Source organism: Heterodontus francisci, chromosome 27, assembly GCF_036365525.1.
Source record: "Heterodontus francisci isolate sHetFra1 chromosome 27, sHetFra1.hap1, whole genome shotgun sequence".
NCBI lineage: Eukaryota > Metazoa > Chordata > Chondrichthyes > Heterodontiformes > Heterodontidae > Heterodontus > Heterodontus francisci.
In genome coordinates this window covers 22,288,380-22,309,422 of record NC_090397.1, presented here as the reverse complement: position 1 = coordinate 22,309,422, position 21,043 = coordinate 22,288,380, and the positions used below count along the sequence as shown (strand labels likewise).

At 43.1% G+C, this 21,043-nt stretch overlaps 1 protein-coding gene across 5 annotated transcripts in view; it reads left to right on the top strand.

Annotated features, from left to right (window-relative positions):
• The window catches only part of LOC137384699 (non-muscle caldesmon-like), a 258,457-nt gene that overhangs the window by 209,058 nt on the left and 28,356 nt on the right, over positions 1–21,043 (top strand). For all 5 annotated transcript variants that reach the window (XM_068058995.1, XM_068058991.1, XM_068058993.1 and 2 more), the window contains 3 exons: positions 5,720–5,860; positions 18,796–18,839; positions 18,935–19,016. In XM_068058995.1, the coding sequence (XP_067915096.1) occupies positions 5,720–5,860; positions 18,796–18,839; positions 18,935–19,016 (267 nt within the window). The remainder of the gene's footprint in view (positions 1–5,719; positions 5,861–18,795; positions 18,840–18,934; positions 19,017–21,043) is intronic.

Sequence of the window (21,043 nt, the reverse complement as noted above, 5' to 3'; positions counted from 1 at the left end):
CTGCACCTTTTCCAAAGCTTCCACATCCTTCCTATAATACGGTGACCACAACTGCACGCAATACTCCAGGTGCGGTCTCACCAGAGTTCTGTACAGCTGCAGCATGACCTCGTGGCTCCTAAACTCGATCCCCCTACTAATAAAAGCTAACACACCATATGCCTTTTTAACAGCTCTATTAACCTGGGTGGCAACTTTCAGGGATTTATGTACCTGGACACCAAGATCTCTCTGCTCATCTACACTACCAAGAATCTTCCCATTAGCCCAGTATTCTGCAATCCTGTTACTCCTTCCGAAGTGAATCACCTCACACTTTTCCGCATTAAACTCCATTTGCCATCTCTCAGCCCAGCTCTGCAGCCTCTCTATGTCCCTCTGTACCCTACAACATCCTTCAGCACTATCCACAACTCCACCGACCTTCGTGTCATCCGCAAATTTACTAAGCCACCCTTCTACACCCTCATCCAGGTCATTTATAAAAATGACAAACAGCAGTGGCCCCAAAACAGATCCTTGTGGTACACCACTAGAAACTATACTCCAGGATGAACATTTACCATCAACCACCACCCTCTGTCTTCTTTCAGCTAGCCAATTTCTGATCCAAAGCACTAATTCACCTTCAATCCCATACTTCTGTATTTTCTGCAATAGCCTACCGTGGGGAACTTTATCAAACGCCTTACTGAAATCCATATACACCACATCCACGGCTTTACCCTCATCCACCTGTTTGGTCACCTTGTCAAAAAACTCAATAAGGTTTGTGAGGCACGACCTACCCTTCACAAAACCGTGCTGACTATCTCTAATGAACTTATTCTTTTCAAGATGATTATAAATCCTATCTCTTATAACCTTTTCCAACATTTTACCCACAACCGAAGTAAGGCTCACAGGTCTATAATTACCAGGGCTGTCTCCACTCCCCTTCTTGAACAAGGGGACAACATTTGCTATCCTTCAGTCTTCCGGCACTATTCCTGTCGACAATGACGACATAAAAATCAAGGACAAAGGCTCTGCAATCTCCTCCCTGGCTTCCCAGAGAATCCTAGGATAAATCCCATCTGGCCCAGGGGACTTATCTATTTTCACACTTTCCAAAATTGCTAACACCTCCTCCTTGTGAACCTCAATCCCATCTCGCCTAGTAGTCTGTATCTCAGTATTCTCCTCGACAACATTTTCTTTCTCCACTGTAAATACTGACGAAAAATATTTATTTAACACTTCCCCTATCTCCTCCGATTCCACACACAACTTCCCACTACTATCCTTGATTGGCCCTAACCTATCTCTAGTCATTCTTTTATTCCTGATATACCTATAGAAAGCCTTAGGGTATTCTTTGATCCTATCCGCCAATGACTTCTCGTGTCCTCTCCTTGCTCTTCTTATCTCTCCCTTTAGATCCTTCCTGGCTAGCTTGTAACTCTCAAGCGCCCTAACTGAGCCTTCACGTCTCATCCTAACATAAGCCTTCTTCTTCCTCTTGACAAGCTCTTCAACTTCTTTAGTAAACCACGGCTCCCTGCCTGACAGGTACATACTTATCAAGGACACGCAGTAGCTGCTCCTTGAATAAGCTCCACATTTCGATTGTGCCCATCCCCTGCAGTTTCCTTCCCCATCCTACGCATCCTAAATCTTGCCTAATCGCATCATAATTTCCTTTCCCCCAGCTATAATTCTTGCCCTGCTGTATATGCCTGTCCCTGCCCATCGCTAAGGTAAACCTAACCGAATTGTGATCACTATCACCAAAGTGCTCACCAACTTCTAAATCTAACACCTGGCCGGGTTCATTACCCAGTACCAAATCCAATGTGGTATCGCCCCTGGTTGGCCTGTCTACATACTGTGTCAGAAAACCCTCCTGCACACACTGGACAAAAACAGACCCATCTAAAGTACTCGAACTATAGTATTTCCAGTCAATATTTGGAAAGTTAAAGTCCCCCATAACCACTACCCTGTTACACTCGCTCTTGTCAAGAATCATCTTTGCTATCCTTTCCTCTACATCTCTGGAACTATTTGGAGGTCTATAGAAAACTCCCAACAGGGTGACCTCTCCTCTCCTGTTTCTAACCTCGGCCCAGACTACCTCAGTAGACGAGTCCTCAAACGTCCTTTCTGCCGCTGTAATACTTTCCTTGATTAACAATGCCACACCGCCCCCTCTTTTACCATCTTCTCTGTTCTTAGTGAAACATCTAAATCCCGGAACCCGCAACATCCATTCCTGTCCCTGCTCTACCCATGTCTCTGAAATGGCCACAACATCGGGATCCCAGGTACCAACCCATGCTGCAAGCTCACCCACCTTATTCCGGATGCTCCTGGCGTTGAAGTAGACACATTTTAAACCAAGCTCTTGCTTGCCAGTGCCCTCTTGTGTCCTTATAACCTTATCCCTGACCTCACTACTCTCAACATCCTGCACACTGGAACTACAATTTAGGTTCCCATCCCCCTGCTGAATTAGTTTAAACCCCCCCGAAGAGCACTAGCAAATCAGGATATACCATATTGGTACCCCTCTGGTTCAGGTGAAGACCATCCTGTTTGTAGAGGTCCCACCTACCCCAGAAAGAGCCCCAATTATCCAGGAAACCAAAACCCTCCCTCCTACACCATCCCTGCAGCCACGTGTTCAACTCCTCTCTCTCCCTATTCCTCACTTCGCTAGCACGTGGCACGGGCAACAACCCAGAGATAACTCTGTTTGTTCTCGCTCTAAGCTTCCACCCTAGCTCCCTGAATTTCTGCCTTAAATCCCCATCTGTCTTCCTACCTATGTCGTTGGTGCCTATGTGTACCACGACTTGGGGCTGCTCCCCCTCCCCCTTAAGGATCCCAAAAACACAATCCGAGACATCACGTACCCTGGCACCTGGGAGGCAACACACCAACCGTGAGTCTCTCTTACAGAAGGGAGTTCCAGGATTTTGACCCAGTGGCAGTGAAGGAACGGCGATATAGTTCCAAGTCAGGATGGTGTGTTACTTGGAGGGGAACTTGCAGGTGGTGGTGTTCCCATTTGGAGGGGAACTTGCAGGTGGTGGTGTTCCCATGCATCTGCTGCTCTTGTCCTTCGAGGTGGTAGAGGTCGCGGGTTTGGAAGGTGCTGTCGAAGGAGCCTTAATGAGTTGCTGCAGTGCATCTTGTAGATGGTACACACTGTTGCCACTGTGCATCGGTGGTGGAGGGAGTGAATGTTTATAGATGGTGTTTCAGTTATGCAGGCTGCTTTGTTCTGGTTGGTGTCGAGCTTCTTGAGTGTTGTTGGAGCTGCACCCATCCGGGCAGGTGGAGAGTATTCCATAACACTCCTGACTTGTGCCTTGTAGATGGTGGACAGGCTTTGGGGAGTCAGGAGATGAATTACTCACCTCAGGATTCCTAGTCTCTGACCTGTTCTTGTAGCCACGGTATTTATATGACTACTGCAGTTCAGTTTCTGGTCAATGGTAACCCCTAGGATGTTGATAGTGGGGGATTCAGCGATGGTAATGCCATTGAATATCAAGGGGAGATGATTAGATTCTTTCTTGTTGGAGATGGTCATTGCTTGGCATTTGTGTGGCGCAAATGTTACTTGCCACTTATCGGCCCAAGCCTGGATATTGTCCAGGTCTTGCTGCATTTCTGCACGGGCTGCTTCAGTATTTGAGGAGTCGCGAATGGTGCTGAACATTGTGCAATCATCAGCGAACATCCCCAATTCTGACCTTATGATTGAAGGAAGGTCATTGATGAAGCAGCTGAAGATGGTTGGGCCCAGGACACTACCTTGAGGAACTCCTGCAGTGATGTCCTGGAGCTCAGATGATTGACCTCCAACAACCACAACCATCTTCCTTTGCGCTAGGTATGACTCCAACCAACAAAGTGTTTTCCCCCTGATTCCCATTGACTCCAGTTTTGCTAGGGCTCTTTGAAGCCATACTCAGTCAAGTGCTGCCTTGATGGCAAGGGCAGTCACTCTCACTTCACCTCTTGGGTTCAGCTCTTTTGTCAATGTTTGAACCAAGGCTGCAATGAGGTCAGGAGCTGAGTGGCCTTGGCGGAACCCAAACTGAGCATCACTGAGCAGGTTGTTGCTAAGCAAGTGCTGCTTGATGGCACTGTTGATGACACCTTCCATCACTTTACTGATGATTGAGAGTAGACTGATGGGACGGTAATTGGCACAGGTTGGACTTGACCTGCTTTTTGTGTACAGGACATACCTGGGCAATTTTCCACATTGTCCTTAAAGAACAATATATCATCTGATTTGCCATGCGAAATGCCACAGATGTATTAGCTATATATGGTATATGGTACAAGGTTACACAAATATATTACATACCAGACAGCACAACCATTTTAAAATGCTGCGTGCTTCTGAGCTACAGGCTGAAACTGGCAACTATCTTCCAATCTGCAAAATTCCCTGACCAAATAATTAAACTCTGCATGAACCAGACTATGCTAGTTTTCAGTTCCGAAGAAGGCCCCAACCTGAAATAGCAACTTATCTATTCTCTCCCCACACGATGACTGACCTGCTGAGCGTTTCAGCTCTTTCTGTCTCTAATGTACTTAGTATAAATTTATTGAAACAATTCACACTTTAAGATAAATATCCAAGATGAATGTTTACAGATTTGTAAAGAGATGCATTAGAACAAATGAAACTGAGATCTATATAACTGATCAGATAGCCTCAATGTAGCTGCCATCAAATCTTAAATGTTTCGGTGGGAATTAGCAAACAGTAAAAGCCAATTAGTATTCTTGCTAAATTATAATTTTCCTCATTAAATTTCTGCTCGATTCACCACTTCTGTCCTGGGTTCTGTTTCCTCCATCTTCAGAGGTGCTGAACTTCCCCAGTGACTGCAAGAAAATCTCTCCTATTTCCATGCCAGGGGTTTGAAGGAGCTATCCAATTAGTCCCACTCCCCTACTCTTACCCATAGCTCTTCAAATTTTTCCTTTTAAAGTACGTCATCAATTCATTTTCGAAAGTTACCATTGAAGTTGTTTCCGCAAACCTTACAAGCAGTGCAACCAGATCATAGCAACTCACTGTGTAAAACAATTCATCCTCATCTCACCTCTGGTTCTGTTTCCAATGACCTAAGATCTGTGTCCTCTGGTTATCGATGCATCACAGTGGAAGCAATTTCTGCTTATTTCTCTGCCAACATCTCTCATGATTTATATTGTACTTTCATGTCAATAATGGACACCACAAAACACTTTACAGCCATTGAAGTGCAGTCACTGTTACATTGTAGGAAACACCAAAGGTAATATGCACACAGCATGGTCCCACAACACTCATATGATAATGGCTAGATAATGTTTTACTGATGTTGGTTAAGGGATAAATACTGGCCACCACCCTGGGGAGAAGTCCCCTGTTCTTCTTCAAAACACTGCCTTGGAATTTTTTATGTCTTTCTGAGACAGTAGGGACTTCAGTTTAACGTTTCAATCAAAAGATGAACCTCCCACAGTGAAGCAGTCTCTCAGTACTTCACTGAAGTTTTAATTTAGATTATGTGTTCAAATCTCTGGAGCAAAGCTTGAACCCACAACCTTCTGACTCCGAGGTGTGCATGCTACCCACTGAGCCAGAGCTAACACAGTTTACTAGTATGAAATGCCCAGAAATCTTTTGACTGCAACTTTAATATTTGACCTTGTTTTGAAGGAGGAGAAGAGGAAGCTGAAGGAAGATATTGAGAGACGAAGAGCAGAGGCAGCAGAGAAACGCCAGAAACCAGAAGACACTGAAACAGCCAATGATAAAGAGCCATTCAAATGTGTGAGCCCTCGCGGCTCCTCCCTAAAAGTACGTACTCAGCGAGCTACAGGATGTTCACCCTACTTACTGTGATTTGGAACAAAAATGATATTTGAATTTCATTTAAAACATCAATGATATTTAATTATTAGCGATTGAGTAGAGGAAACACTGGGGATAATTTTGTGAGGCTCTGCTGCCAGAGTTGCAGGGCAAGATTTCAATTCCCAGGTTGGAACCCCGACGTTGCGATGACTTCCGGGTCCCGACCCCAGGCTGACGTGGAAACGCGCACGTGCCACTATTTTGATATGCAAAGTGCTTAACTGACAAGGAGTCACATTCGCCGCCCAATTAGCAGAGGCTGTCACAGGAAGGAGACGGGGCTAAGCCAGAAGCGGGCCCAGTTTAAAGGATGAGCAGCAGCCATTGCTGACGCTGCCATTTGTCCACTAATTGGAAACAGAGAGGGAAGTGGGCAGGGACTGTCCCTGTGCTACAAATAGGCAGTAGCTCCATAAACTTCCCTAAAGGGAAAAGACAGATCAACATCTTGGGTGCAGATCTAATCAGTTCTAATGGTAACAGAAGCTTCCATTTGTATAACACCTTTAATATTGTGAAATCTCCTAAACAGAGGCAAGAGGACAGATAAACACTAAGCCAAAGAAGGGGAGATAAGGAAGGGTGCCCATAAAAAGAGTCTGCACTTTAAATTTTAGCCTGTCCTTTCTTTTCTCAGATGCTAATAGACTTGCCAGCGTGTTACCAGAATGTTCTGTTTTTATTTCAGTCTTTATTGAATCCTATCTCTCCAGTGTAACATGGGAATTTGCTGTTGTTAACAACTCTGCATCATTTCTGCTGCCAGCACTGTGAGGGCCATCTCTCAGTCTCCTCTCCTCAATGCTGCCTTTTGCCTGTCCCACCATTGCAAATTGCTCCCCACTATGTCACTGCCTCTTCCTCCATGTTGTGATTCTGATACAGCGTCGAACCCGGTCCACGGAAAGAAAATCCAAATCTGTCCCCTGAACGAGCTGACAACAAGCTCGTTAATGTTTTTAAGTGGCCATTTAAGAAGTTTGGGCGGGTTGCCTCTTCTGGCTCCTATTGGCGTGTTCCAAAATCTGAGTGTGCCGGTCTCATGTTGGGAAATTGGCACGCTGACCCAGGGGGCGGGATTAAGTGGCCACCCTCCCCTGAACCCACTCTCTCCAACAATCCAAAGTCTCACTTGGGGTCTCATTAGTGGAGAGTGCAAGCCAGAGAATTGGAGCTGTAGTATTTTAGTGCTGTCTCTGACCCATGATCATCTTAAGATTTCATGACCTTGGCACAGCCTTGCAAAATTGCCCCTCATGTTTTGAAAAAAAAATTACCAACTATTGGCGACATAAGCTTGGGATAAAGTTTTATTGTGTTCTGTCTTTATACAGGATCCCCCTGATAATTTTGTCCCTTCACTCTTTTTCTGAAGGTGTTGACTTCTTCCTGATTTACAGTTCCAAGGCCACCAGACCACACCCAGTACCTCACTAAATGGCCATTATTCATGCGAGGCTTGAGAGTGAGTGCTCACAGGCCATGTGATTGCAGAGGCTGATCCTGTCTTCACATGATGCCAACACATGCACTTCCAGCAGGGGTCACTCGATATCAACCAGGAACAGGGACCATAGAGGATTATTCCCCTCCCCAACCAAGTGGCATTGAAGCTAATTATAGCAGCCCTCCATTGCAACAGTGACTACATTTCACAAGTATTCCTTTGGCTGTAATGCGCTTTGCGATTTCTTAAGGTTTTGAAAGGCACTATATAAATACAAGTCTATCTTTTATTAACAAGCGCCTCTCAAGGCAATTAATCCAGTACTGACCAATGATTAAGCTGAAACTTAATTAGATTTACTTTCTAACTTTCAGCACTTTGAAGTTCTTTTTGGAAGAAGCAATGCTTGAAAATAATTCAATTCTAGTTATTTTAGAGAGACCCAGTACGCAAATGTTAATAATGCAGTGATGTTGGACGGGACTTATTTTAAAAGAAGACTTGCATTTATATCGTGCATTTCAAATCCTCGGGATATCCTAATGGACTTAATAGACAATTAAGTAATTTGGAAGAGTAGTCACTGATTTAGTGTTGGGAAAAGCAGTAATTTGTGTACAGCAAGCTCCCACGAACAGCAATGTGAGCATAACTGGATAATCTGTTTTAGTGTTGTTACGACCAGGTGAGAAAGAGGTCTAAGGGTCCCTTTTAGCCTTCACCTGGTCTTACTGTAACAGGGTTTAATTTTAAACACACTGTTTTTAGCTCCCCCTTGGTGAATTCTTGTTCTCCTCTTTCCAATCATAAGGCAAAGAAACCAGCACAAACAGACTTTCTTAGGTTTAAAGAAGAGAAGTTGAAATTTATTAAACTTAAACTGTAATTCAGTTAATACCTACAGATACACGACACGCCCACACTAACATGCATACGCGATACACACATGCAAATACAGAAAAGAGCAGCAGAAAAATAAAGTGGGAAGGTTTGAGGCAATATCTGAAGAGTTGTTGTTACGGTTCTTTGAGCTCACTGTAGAAACCTTGATTGTAGGTAGTACTTGCATTTCATTGGACCCAGTATTTCTCTTAAACCTGTTCGCTGTAGGAGACTTTTCCCTCTTGGGGTTCATGTGTCTTCAGTTGATTCAGAGGCTTGTGAGAAAGAGCATTGGGAGCAGACAGGAGAGATCCTCTCAGTCCAGGAGCAGACTTTTTGCCCAAACTATTTGTACAGATTCAAAAAACTCCGGTTGCCCAGCAGGTCAGTTATGTGACTAGCTGGTTTGACCATGTCCGTTTGTGTATTCGGCCATCTTAGCAGTCAACCTGGAATGCGAGCTCCCCCACCTTCAGCCTTTGATGATCAAAAGTCCATTGTGGGTTGAATGTGTCAGGGAATGGCTGCTTTGTCCTTCCAAATACCATCTGTTAATATGCAAATGTCTTTCCAGCCATGGCTGATCTGTTTAACAAGTCCTTTCTTCACACCAGTAACAGTTTAAAATCAGTGTTCATGACCAAATTCATTTGCCTCATTCTTGACAGGTGGGGCCTGGCATGACAGTGGTCTTAGTTAAAGGATAAATATTGACCAGGATACCGAGAATAACTCTTCTGGTCTTCTTTGAATAGTGTTTAGGAAGCTTTTAAGTCCACTTAAGAGGGCAGACGGGACCTTGTTTAGCTTCTCAACAAAATACGGCACCTCTCACACACAACACTCTCTTAGTCCTGCACTGAAGTCCCATCCTAGATTTTGTGCCCAAATCTCTGGAGTGGGACTTGAATCTACAACCTTCTGACTCAAAGGCATGAGTGCTATTACTGAGACAGTGACACACTCAAGCTGGCCTGCACAGTTTACATGAACCATTATGATTTGTACAGTCTCCGATAGATCCATAAAAATTACATGATTATATAAGCTTGGCTCAGTTAATAGCACTCTTGTTGCTGAGTCAGAAGGGTGTAAGCTCAAGAATCACTTCTTCAGCACACAATCTGGGTTGATACTTCCGTGCAGTAAAGGCCTGCTCCCCGACCCGAACCCAAAGGGATCCGACGACGTGTCGGGTTCGGATCGGGTCGCACTTCCGGGTCCGGCATTCGGGCTCCAGTCGGTTCGGGCCGGATGAGACACGCTCTATCAGCACCTCAGGTAAGAGACTCTAATGTTAATTTACTTTTTGGTCTTGAAAGGTGGTTTTTGTTAGTTATTCTAAGCTTGTGCAAGTAAGGAAAAAAGTGAAAAATGGAAGGTAGGTTCGGGTCGGGTTGGGCGCGGGAAAAAATAGAAGGACTCGGGCTCTGGGTCGGATAGGGTTCTGTCGGGCTCAGGTCGGGTCTCATTTACAGACCCAAGTAGGCCTTTACCGTGCAGCACTAGCCATTCATCTCATCTAGCATTTGTGGGCAATTCGGGAGGCTTTAAACTAGTTACGCAAGGCGATGGGCACCGGAGCCACGGATCAGTGGATGGGGTAGCTGTTGAACAGGCAGATACCGAGTGCAGAGAGTCTGTGAGGAAAGTTAGACAGTTGACAGGGCAAAGTTGCAGCCAGTATGATGGGTTGAAGTGTGTCTATTTTAACGCATGAAGTGTCAGGAATAAGGGTGATGAACTTAGAGCATGGATCAGTACTTGGAGCTACGATGTTGTGGCCATTACGGAGACGTGGATATCACAGGGGCAGGAATGGATGTTGGATGTTCCGGGGTTTAGATTTTTCAAAAGGAATAGGGAGGGAGGTAAAAGAGGTGGGGGAGCGGCATTGCTAATCAGGGATAGTATCACAGCTACAGAAAGGGAGGTCATCGAGGAGGGTTTGTCAACTGAGTCATTATGGGTGGAAGTCAGAAACAGGAAAGGAGCAGTCACTTTGTTGGGAGTTTTCTATAGACCTCCCAATAGCAACAGAGACATGGAGGAACAGATTGGGAGGCAGATTTTGGAAAGGTGCAGAAGTAACAGGGTTGTTGTCATGAGTGACTTCAACTTTCCTAATATTGATTGGCACCTCCTTAGTGCAGATAGTTTGGATGGAGCAGTTTTTGTCAGGTGTGTCCAGGAAGGTTTCCTGACTCAATATGTAGATAGGCCGACTAGAGGGGAGACTATGTTGGACTTGGTGCTTGGCAACGAACCAGACCAGGTGGCAGATCTTGGTGGGAGAGCATTTCGGTGATAGTGATCACAACTCCCTGACCTTTACGATAGTCATGGAGAGGGACAGGAGCAGACGGGATGGGAAAATATTTAATTGGGGGAGGGGGAATTACAATGCTATTAGGCAGGAACTGGGGAGCATAAATTGGGAACAGATGTTCTCAGGGAAATGCACGACAGAAATGTGGAGGTTGTTTAGGGAGCACTTGCTGCGACTGCTGGATAGGTTTGTCCCGATGAGGCAGGGAAGGGATGGTAGGGTGAAGGAACCTTGGATGACAAGAGATGTGGAACAGCTAGTCAAGAGGAAGAAGGAAGCTTACTTAAGTTTGAGGAAGCAAGGATCAGACAGGGCTTGAGAGGGTTACAAGGTAGCCAGGAAGGAACTGAAGAATTGACTGAGGAGAGCTAGAAGGGGACATGAAAAAGTCTTGGTGGGTAGGATTAAGGAAAATCCCAAGGCGTTCTACACTTATGTGAGGAACAAGAGGATGGCCAGAGTGAGGGTAGGGCTGATCAGGGATAGTGGAGGGAACTTGTGCCTGGAGTCGGAGGAGGTAGGGGAGGTCCTAAATGAATACTTTGCTTCAGTATTCACTAGTGAGAGGGACCTGGTCGTTTGTGAGGACAGCGTGGAACAGGCTGATATGCTCGAACAGGTTGAGGTTAAGAGGGAGGATGTGCTGGAAATTTTGGATGATATGAGGACAGATAAGTCCCCGGGGCCAGACGGGATATACCCAAGGATATTACGGGAAGCGAGGGAAGAGATTGCTGTGCCTTTGGCGATGATCTTTGCGTCTTCACTGTCCACTGGAGTAGTACCGGATGATTGGAGGGTGGCAAATGTTGTTACCTTGTTCAAGAAAGGGAATAGGGATAACCCTGGGAATTATAGACAAGTCAGTCTTATGTCGGTAGTGGGCAAATTATTGGAGAGGATTCTGAGAGACAGGATTTATGATTATTTGGAAAAGCATGGTTTGATTAGAGACAGTCAGCATGGCTTTGTGAGGGGCAGGTCATGCCTCACAAGCCTTATTGAATTCTTTGAAGATGTGACAAAACACATTGATGAAGGAAGAGCAGTGGATGTGGTGTATATGGATTTTAACAAGGCGTTTGATAAGGTTCCCCATGGTAGGCTCATTCAGAAAGTAAGGAGGCATGGGATTCAGGGAAAGTTGGCTGTCTGGATACAAAGTTGGCTGGCCCATAGAAGTCAGAGGGTGGTAGTAGATGGAAAGTATTCAGCATGGAGCTCGGTGACCAGTGGTGTTCCACAAGGATCTGTTCTGGGACCTCTGCTCTTTGTGATTTTTATAAATGACTTGGATGAGGAAGTGGAAGGCTGGGTTAGCAAGTTTGCCGATGACACGAAGGTTGCTGGAGTTGTGGATAGTGTGGAAGGCTGTCGTTGGGTGCAGCGGGACATTGACAGGATGCAGAGCTGGGCTGAGAAGTGGCAGATGGAGTTCAACCAGGAAAAGTGTGAAGTGATTCATTTTGGAAGGTCGAATTTGAATGCAGAATACAGGCTTAAAGACAGGATTCTTGGTAATGTGGAGGAACAGAGGGATCTTGGGGTCCATGTCCATAGATCGCTCAAAGTTGCCACCCAAGTTGTTAGGGTTGTTAAGAAGTCGTATGGTGTGTTGGCTTTCATTAACAGGGGGATTGAGTTTAAGAGCCGCGAGGTTATGCTGCAGCTCTATAAGGCCCTGGTTCGACCACACTTGGAATATTGTGTTCAGTTCTGGTCGCCTCATTATAGGAAGGATGTGGAGGCTTTAGAGAGGGTGCAGAGGAGATTTACCAGGATGCTGCCTGGACTGGAGGGCATGTCCTACGAGAAAGATTGAGGGAGCTAGGGCTTTTCTCATTGGAGCGAAGAAGGATGAGAGGTGACTTGATAGAGGGGTACAAGATGATGAGAGGCATAGATAGAGTGGATAGTCAGAGACTTTTTCCCAGGGTGGAAAGGGCTATCACCAGGGGGCATAATTTTAAGGTGATTGGAGGAAGGTTTCGGGGAGATGTCAGAGGTAGGTTCTTTACACAGAGAGTGGTGGGTGCGTGGAATGCGCTGCCAGCAGTGGTAGTAGAAGCAGATACATTTGGGGCATTTATGCGACTCTTGGATAGGTACATGGATGATAGTAGAATGAAGGGTAGGTAGTTAGTTTGATCTTGGAGTAGGTTAAAGGTTCGGCACAACATAGTGGGCCGAAGGGCCTGTACTGTGCTGTACTGTTCTATTTTCTATGTTCTATGATCTAAACATAAAAAATGCATTTCAAAAGTAATTCGTTGGATATGAAGTAAAGACCTGGACAATATCCAGGCTTGGGCTGACAAGTGGCAAGTAACATTCGCGCCACACAACTGCCAGGCAATGACCATCTCAAACAAGAGAGAATCTAACCATCTCCCCTTGACATTCAACAGCATTACCATCGCTGAATCCCCCACTATCAACATCCTAGGGGTTACCATTGACCAGAAACTGAACTGGAGTAGCCATATAATTACCGTGGCTACAAGAACAGGTCAGAGGCTAGGAATCCTGAGGCGAGTAACTCACCTCCTGATTCCCCAAAGCCTGTCCACCATCTACAAGGCACAAGTCAGGAGTGTGATGGAATGCTCTCCACTTGCCTGGATGTGTGCAGCTCCAACAACACTCAAGAAACTCAACACCATCCAGGACAAAGCAGCCCGCTTGATTGGCACCCCATCTACAAACATTCACTCCCTCCACCACCGACGCACAGTGGCAGCAGCCTGTACCATCTACAAGATGCACTGCAGCAATGCACCAAGGCTCCTTAGATAGCACCTTCCAAACCCACGACCTCTACCACCTAGAAGGACAAGGGCAGCAAATACATGGGAACACCACCACCTGCAAGTTCCCCTCCAAGTCACACACCACCCTGACTTGGAACTATATCGCCATTCCTTCACTGTCGCTGGGTCAAAATCCTGGAACTCCCTTCCTAACAGCACTGTGGGTATACCTACCCCAAATGGACTTCAGCGGTTCAAGAAGGCAGCTCACCACCACCTCAAGGGCAATTAGGGATGGGCAATAAATGCTTGCCCGGCCAGCGTCGCCCACATCCCATGAATGAAGAAAAAAAAAGCAGTTTGGGATGTCGTCAGGTTACGATAAGGCACAGTAGAAATGTTAATTCTTTTTCTCTTTTGCAAATCACACACAGATGTTAAAATGACCCTGGACATCTCCAGATGGTCATTAGACTCTGCTTCAAATGTAGTTCAAACAAGTGTAATATAGAATAAATGTGATGTTATAATGAGAAGATTTAAATCTAATCATCATTTTAGACACTGTTCTGCATTCTCACTTATTCACTACATTTTACTGATAGTGAGAATGAGTAAAAGAAAAATTTAAAAGCATATGGGTAAGGGATAGTGAATTGGAATTAGTGCATATAGCCTCAGTTGAAGAGTTAGTAACGGTACAGATGTTGCAGGCTGAATAACCTCTTGCCGAGCTGTGATTTTGAAGTTCAACATCAATTGTTTACTTGTCTGTACCTTTCTGGAATCTGTTTCAGATCTGCCAATATATGTGCATCCTGTTTACCGTATGTGTCTGCCCATTTGATATACAATAATCCTTTAAGGATACCATTTTTTGCTGTGTTGCTGTGTCTGTCCTCTGCTCCTTTATCATTTTAATACTGTACACTTTTGATTTGATGTAACAATCCAAAAGAAAGACTGTTTCATGAATTGAACATTTTGCAGATAAAGCTCTTTGCATGGAATGCATGCTGGGAGTATGCCAGCATTAACCCTTTCACAACTATAGTAGAATTTGTACCCAATGAAAAACAAATCCTCTACCCATTTAAGAACATCTGACTTTAGGTCCTACTTTGACATTTTTAAAAATTAGGATATGGTGGGGAAATGGCCTTATAGCTTCCCAGGAGAACTCGACCATTCTGCCTCATTATTACGACCTCCATAGAGACCATTAACTTTAAAGCAAGAGATATGAACTTCCCAGTGATCAATTCAAGACTCACACGACAAGACTTCACATTTTAAGACTTTTACGAAAACAACTGAAAATCAACAATAACTAGACAGTACTAAATAGGTAGCTCATACACTAAATTACAGAGAAAGGTATTTCCTTCACACACTCAAAAACCCCACACCACATTTATATGTTACACAGTGTTCTCAGCAAAACGTTATCCTTGTGGTTAAACGTCCCAAACTCCTCCCAGCTGCAATGGGTTGGATCTCCCACTGTCCTTCTCAAAACCATTGTTTTCTTTGCTCACTTCTTCCGAGCACATTCGACTGCACTTAGTTAATAAGGCAATCTCTGATGACCCCTTTGGTCTTTTCTCCTCCGCAAACCTCGTGCCTTCGAACTAGGTTCAAATCTTAGCAGCCTTTTGATGTATCAGTGATTTGAAAGCAACTGTTTCCCCCAAAATAGCCCGTTGGTCTCTCTCTCTCTCTCTCTGAGGCTGCACAGCTGACTGTTGGTCCTTGTTTCTTCTTTTCAGCCCCAGGACCTAGAAAGCCTGTCGAATTTATCCAGTTCAAAAGTCAATAGTCATTTGCCTTTGACAATTCTCAGAGACCATAAGCCTGACCATAACAAAACTACCTGGGCTTTCCTTTTTTCCCAGGTGTTAAAAATTGCAACTCAAAAAAATTACATTTTGATGCCCTGGCTCCCTGTTAACAATTGAGAGTCTGGAAGAGCGAAACCCATTGTCCTTCAGGTGTTACAACCTTGCACCCTGTTTTCAAAAGGGTCTTTGATCTGGCTTGTCTCTGGGCAGATTAAACAAATGCTTTAATTATATGGGGTCACATGTTTCCTCCAAATGTCCATTTTACACTGCATTAAAGATCACAGTTTTTAAAACATAACCAAAAGGCAAAGTCCAGCGTTCATAACATCATAATTGTGCAGAAAATGGCAGACTTACAATTTGAAAGTGGCTGTAAAATACGCTCATGCACATACACAGGCACACCCACAGAAATTCATATAAACAAACACACACATACAGGCACACATGCACAAACACAGACAGACAGAGACACACACAAAATAAAGCCGTGTTAGTGATCTGCTTCCATTAATCCTGTCCCCATCCTTTCATAATTTGAAAACTTCTATCACATTGCCCCATAATCTGCATTCTAATGAAAAAGGAATTAATTTTTCTTCTTAATTTATGTCTATGGTCTCCTGGTAAGTTGTTAAATCATTCCCCGCTAAATCCTAATCACAGAAATAATGTTACAGTACTTATAATGCAGCATGGCTCATCATATTTGATAATACAATCTTGATGGACCATTTTTCAATAGGACCCATTATGTCTAGCTATCACCTAACTTCACAGGCATTGAAATATAAAAAGTGTTAATGAAGTGGCAGAAACAAAGTCTTGTCTTTCTAGCCTGTTGTAATTTAACTAGAAAACAAGATCTCTAAATTTCATCATACCATATTGCTTCCAGCTATCCTTACTCTAGTTTACAACCAATATCTTCAGTAGGTTGAGAGGTTCTGTGTGAATAGTGTAAGCTCCAAAGTAGCCTGCAGTCAAAGCCCAGGAGTAATAGAGCTGCAGTAGGTTAGATGGATCAGTAAGCAAATTGAATATTCTGTATTAAACAAAAACTTTAATTCTGCCATGAGTATTATCAACCATTGTGAACAATTTAGATTTTCAAAATGTTTTATATCGCTGCATTCTTCAGTAAATGCAGAGAACCACCTTGAAGGGTCAAGTGATGTGAGCAAACAAACGCCGTTACATTTATACAGCATGTCGATCAGGCCCCATATTGAAATCTGATTTGTGACCTTGTTTTTAAAGTAGCAAACTTGTTAGAAATAGTCAGGAGTGTACAATACAAACATGCATAATACAAAATTGTGCAATAGCACTAAGTGCCTCTTGGTGGCACTGCTATGAGCAGAACCAGTTTCAAGCACAGTGGCACCATCTTCAGGCATTCAGTAAAATAACAGTTTCTTTAAAAATGCATCCGAATCTGCCTTGCAACTTTCTTTGTGGGGATGATCGGGTAAATTCAACAACCTTGCGTTTCCAACAGAGACATGCAGAGACCAACATAGATTTGAGATCTGTATTTGCAAACGCAAATTCGCAAGGGAGCATTGGATTGGTGAATTTAGCTCAAAAGGAACTGAATGCCAGAAAACGGAAATGCTATAAACAGCTACATAATCATGAGGCTTTCTGGCCTATCTCTGGGGTGTGGGTTCTAAAAGATGTAAACTCAGAACATCTAATAGTATTGGAATGTGGTGTTCCTCATGACATGTGAGTTTGAACACCTTTCTGCAGGGACAATAAAGCAAGGTCATGACAGAATTCCGGAAAAAAAAACTTCTTTAAATGATGACTCCAGAGCAAAGTTTTTTTAAAAAGAAATGGTAACATTTTAACATTTCCCTGATGTTACGATCCCATTCGGGACTGTTAATGTTTAAAAAGAGAGTCAAATTCCCAGTTATTATTGAAAGAATTATGCCATAAGATTTCTCATTTTAAACAAAAGACTTTACTGTACAAGAGTTAAATATAGCAAAACACTATTAACAACCCTACAATTTGAAAACACATATTTTAAACTTAAAATCTTTACAGAACATGAAGACGTATACTTCAAACTCTAAATCACGACAGAACATTGCTATTTGACTTATTTCCACCCTAAGAATTTCCCTATATGTTACAGGATCTTAGGGGTTTGTTCACTTCCCCTGGGACCAATCCAAAGTGTAGCATAGCTCTTAGGAATTCACTTTCATTTCCTTAATTCCTTAGCTATCTTCTGAGGTATTAGATCCCCCAGATCTGGACTACCCAGCTTGCACACAGGCCTTACTCAAAACAGAAACAGCCCTGATTCCCAAAGGCCTCTTTGCTCCTGAGTCCAGCTGACTTTCAAAAGTCAACTGCTTGTCTGAAGCCGACAGCTTTCCCAAAGCCAACTGCTTGTTCTAATGCCAACTGACTGACTGTGTGTCAGCAAGCACACGGATCAAAAACCCAACAGGCACCCCCTGCATCATCTATCTCCATAGCAATTGGTAGATGTGGGATGTCTCAGCTAGCAATTTAAACGAATTATTTCCAACTCCAAATCTTCTCTTTGTACTGAGAAGTCATATAAACAATTTGAACTCCTGACTGAGGCAACTGCAGATGCACAGTCTCCAGCAAGATATTAAGCGAGGTTCCCATTGTTTAGGGTCTTCACACTTCCCATTATGACCTTACCAAATAAACATGGGCCATCCTTTGATTTGTGACCACCTCAGGTTTGTTTGCCAACTTCTCAAACCAGGTGTTTTCATTTGTCTTGCATTTAAAAAAAAATGCAATTCCCAAGTTAAAAGTTACCTCTAGAAAATCAATACAAACCATAAACCAGGTGATTGTAACACTGAACCATTCACAATAATTCATATTGGAGAAAGTGCAGTTCACCTATGAACACAGTACAGAGTAGGGTCATAAATGTTACTTTGTGTATGAACTTTGAATTATGATCTGGATTGCTGCATGGTGGAAAATTGAAAATTAGAGACTCCTTTGGTAGGGTGAGTTTGTTGATTTAGTACCGATGATGCAGGACTTCACCTAAAATGCTAAATCATCAAACTTCCCCCAGTCTGCATGTTTTCAGGCATTTTCATCCTTTCAGTGTGGTGCCAGCAGATGACTAATTCACTCATTTGACACTTATTTCATTTTGTGACCTCAAAGTAAGAAGCATTTAAAAAAGATTAGATACAGAAATTGACAAGAGATTGCAAAACTGTCCTACTCTACAAAAAATATTTTAATTGTGAGAACATTGGCTTCTGAAACATGACAATTCTATTCCCAGTTGTCCAAGAGGCCACTGCTGTCCACAGGAGAAAGTTTTCTATTTTAAGCAATTTAAAATGGAGGGATGTACATTTTACATTCTGTTTGCAGTGTGTTATTGGAAAGATCCCAACACATATTGACACAATACTGGATACGGAACATGTAGGGATGGAATTCCTTGATATATTTCTGTTTGTTTTCTCACTGAATTTGATCAAGTGTGAGTTTGTATCCGATTATAAAGTGGCTTCTGTGTGTAAATTACTTCCCATTTTCTCTGCTTAGCTTTGTCATTGCCTGAGTTACAAACCTCTCTTTTCATATTTTATTTTCAGATCGGAGAAAGGGCAGACTTTTTGAACAGATCAGCAAAAAAGAGGTAAAATCTTGAACAGCATTTTTATTGTCATTTTTTAAAATGTACCTGCCTATTAATCAAGACCATTAATACTGTAAACTCATTTGTATTCACAGCACTACTACCAAGACTGCACGCCCAGTATTGGGTGTGTCCAAGATTGACAGTAAATTAGAGCAGTACACCAGTGCAATTGAGGTGAGGCTGAACAACAATTGTCCACATGGCATTCTCAATTTTTTTTTAAACCAGTTACAGGAGGTAAATTTTTGGATTCTAAATTCTGCATTAAAAAAATATCCAGGAGAATCTCAAATTTTTCTTTAAGACAATAAAGTTTCAAAGTTTACTTTAAAATCTTCAAAGTAGAATGCTTGAATTAGTGTTAGATATTCAAACCCTGGTATGAAATTCAAATTATTTTCATTATTCAATTAATTTAACTATATAAATGCAAGCTGTTGTACCAAATATATTTTTTAATAATGGGTCTGAAATGCTTGTACTATTACAGTGTTAGAATAGTAAAGCCTAATCCCTTACCCTGTAATATTAATACTTGCAGCTCCGTAATGTTGCCAGTCTCCACCCTGCCTCAGTTCATCCGCTGCTGAAACCCTCATCCATACTTTTGTTTACTCGAGATTCGACTTTCCAACACTCTCCTGGTCAGCCTCCCACCTTGCACTCTCCTTAAACTTAAGCTCATCCAAAAATCTCATCCCTGATTTTCATCGGTCCACACTGGCAGCTATACCTTCAACTGCCAAGCCCGCAAACTTTGGAATTCCCTCCCTAAATCACTCCACCTCTCGTCCGCGCTCTCCCCATTTAAGACACTCCTAAAAACCTAGCTTTTGGTCACCCATCCTAAAATCTCACTGTATGGCTCACTGTCAAATTTATTATAATGCTCCCATGAAGCATCTTGGAATGTTTTACTACATAAATGCGAGCTGTTATAGCTGTAGAAGCCTTTAACCAGTACTATTATGTATTAAAATTCTAACACAATATGACCTCCCACTGTGCTGAGTGCCATGTTATTTTTTTTCTGAGGCACGCTTAGTCACTTGCCTAATCTCTTGCTGTCATGATCCTCTCCCATTATCTCTATTTTGGCTCAATTTCCTATTCTCACTATTCTGATCTCTAATTCTCTCTTATCTGGCTCACTGGCTAATTCTATCTGTTGTTTCTCTATTCTGGCTCACTCTCCAATTCTCTCTGTCTCTCTCTATTCTGGGTCAGTCACCCATTCTCGCTGTCTGTCTCTGCTGGCTTGCTCTGCCAGTTCTACAAATAAATCAAACATGATCATACACCACCCATTAACTTCTTGACACTCATTGTGCAATGGCTATTTCACCATAGAGTATGAACACAATGGGCTGAATCTTGACAGGGACAGGCTGTGTAGGTGGTGTTTCTGTTAGGAACCCGAAAGTTGGGCAGGTAGCAGTCCAGAGGAGGCCACAGTCACAGGTTAAGTCAGCTGCTGCTGCTATTGGGAACATGTGGGGTTGGATCCCTGAGTGGTGGCCGGGAGAGGTTGGAAGGGTGGGGACGGTGGTTGAGTGGTGGTGTGGCATCGGGTCCAGGTTAAATCAGAGGCAGCCAACCCACCTCGTGGGAGTGGATAGATTGCCCTCCTCTTTTCCCATTACTCCCAGAATTATCAAGACTGTTAGTGAAAGCAAGAAAATATCAATCCCTATCTTCCCAAAATACATCAAATAACAGGAAATGGTGATGCAAAATGTCACCCTTTATTTCCTAGTTAAATGATCATAGTTAATAAACTTGGTTAATGCCTTTCAAAATAATTTACTGACTGCACCCATGACAACCTAGAAAAGAACATTGTAAAAATACATATTGGCACTGAATTTGCAGGGATGTTAACGTAATAAAATCCAGGGATTTAAATTGTAATTCAACTGATGAAAAGTGCAGCTTTAGTGTTCATCCACATCACTTAAAATATGAGATTAAGATAGGGTCTACAGCTTGATCTCTGGCATTATCACCAGTGGAGCTTTGTGCACAATAGTGTATTAACCTCATTTGGACATTATTCCTGAACTGTTACCAAAGATTTATTTCAAATGAATTGCAGGGAAATCCTACACACATTATCGAATATCTTGTCAATTCAGAAGCTGTTCTTGATAACGTTATGGCCATTGCAATCTATTGTGACATTACTACTTGTACATTTACCT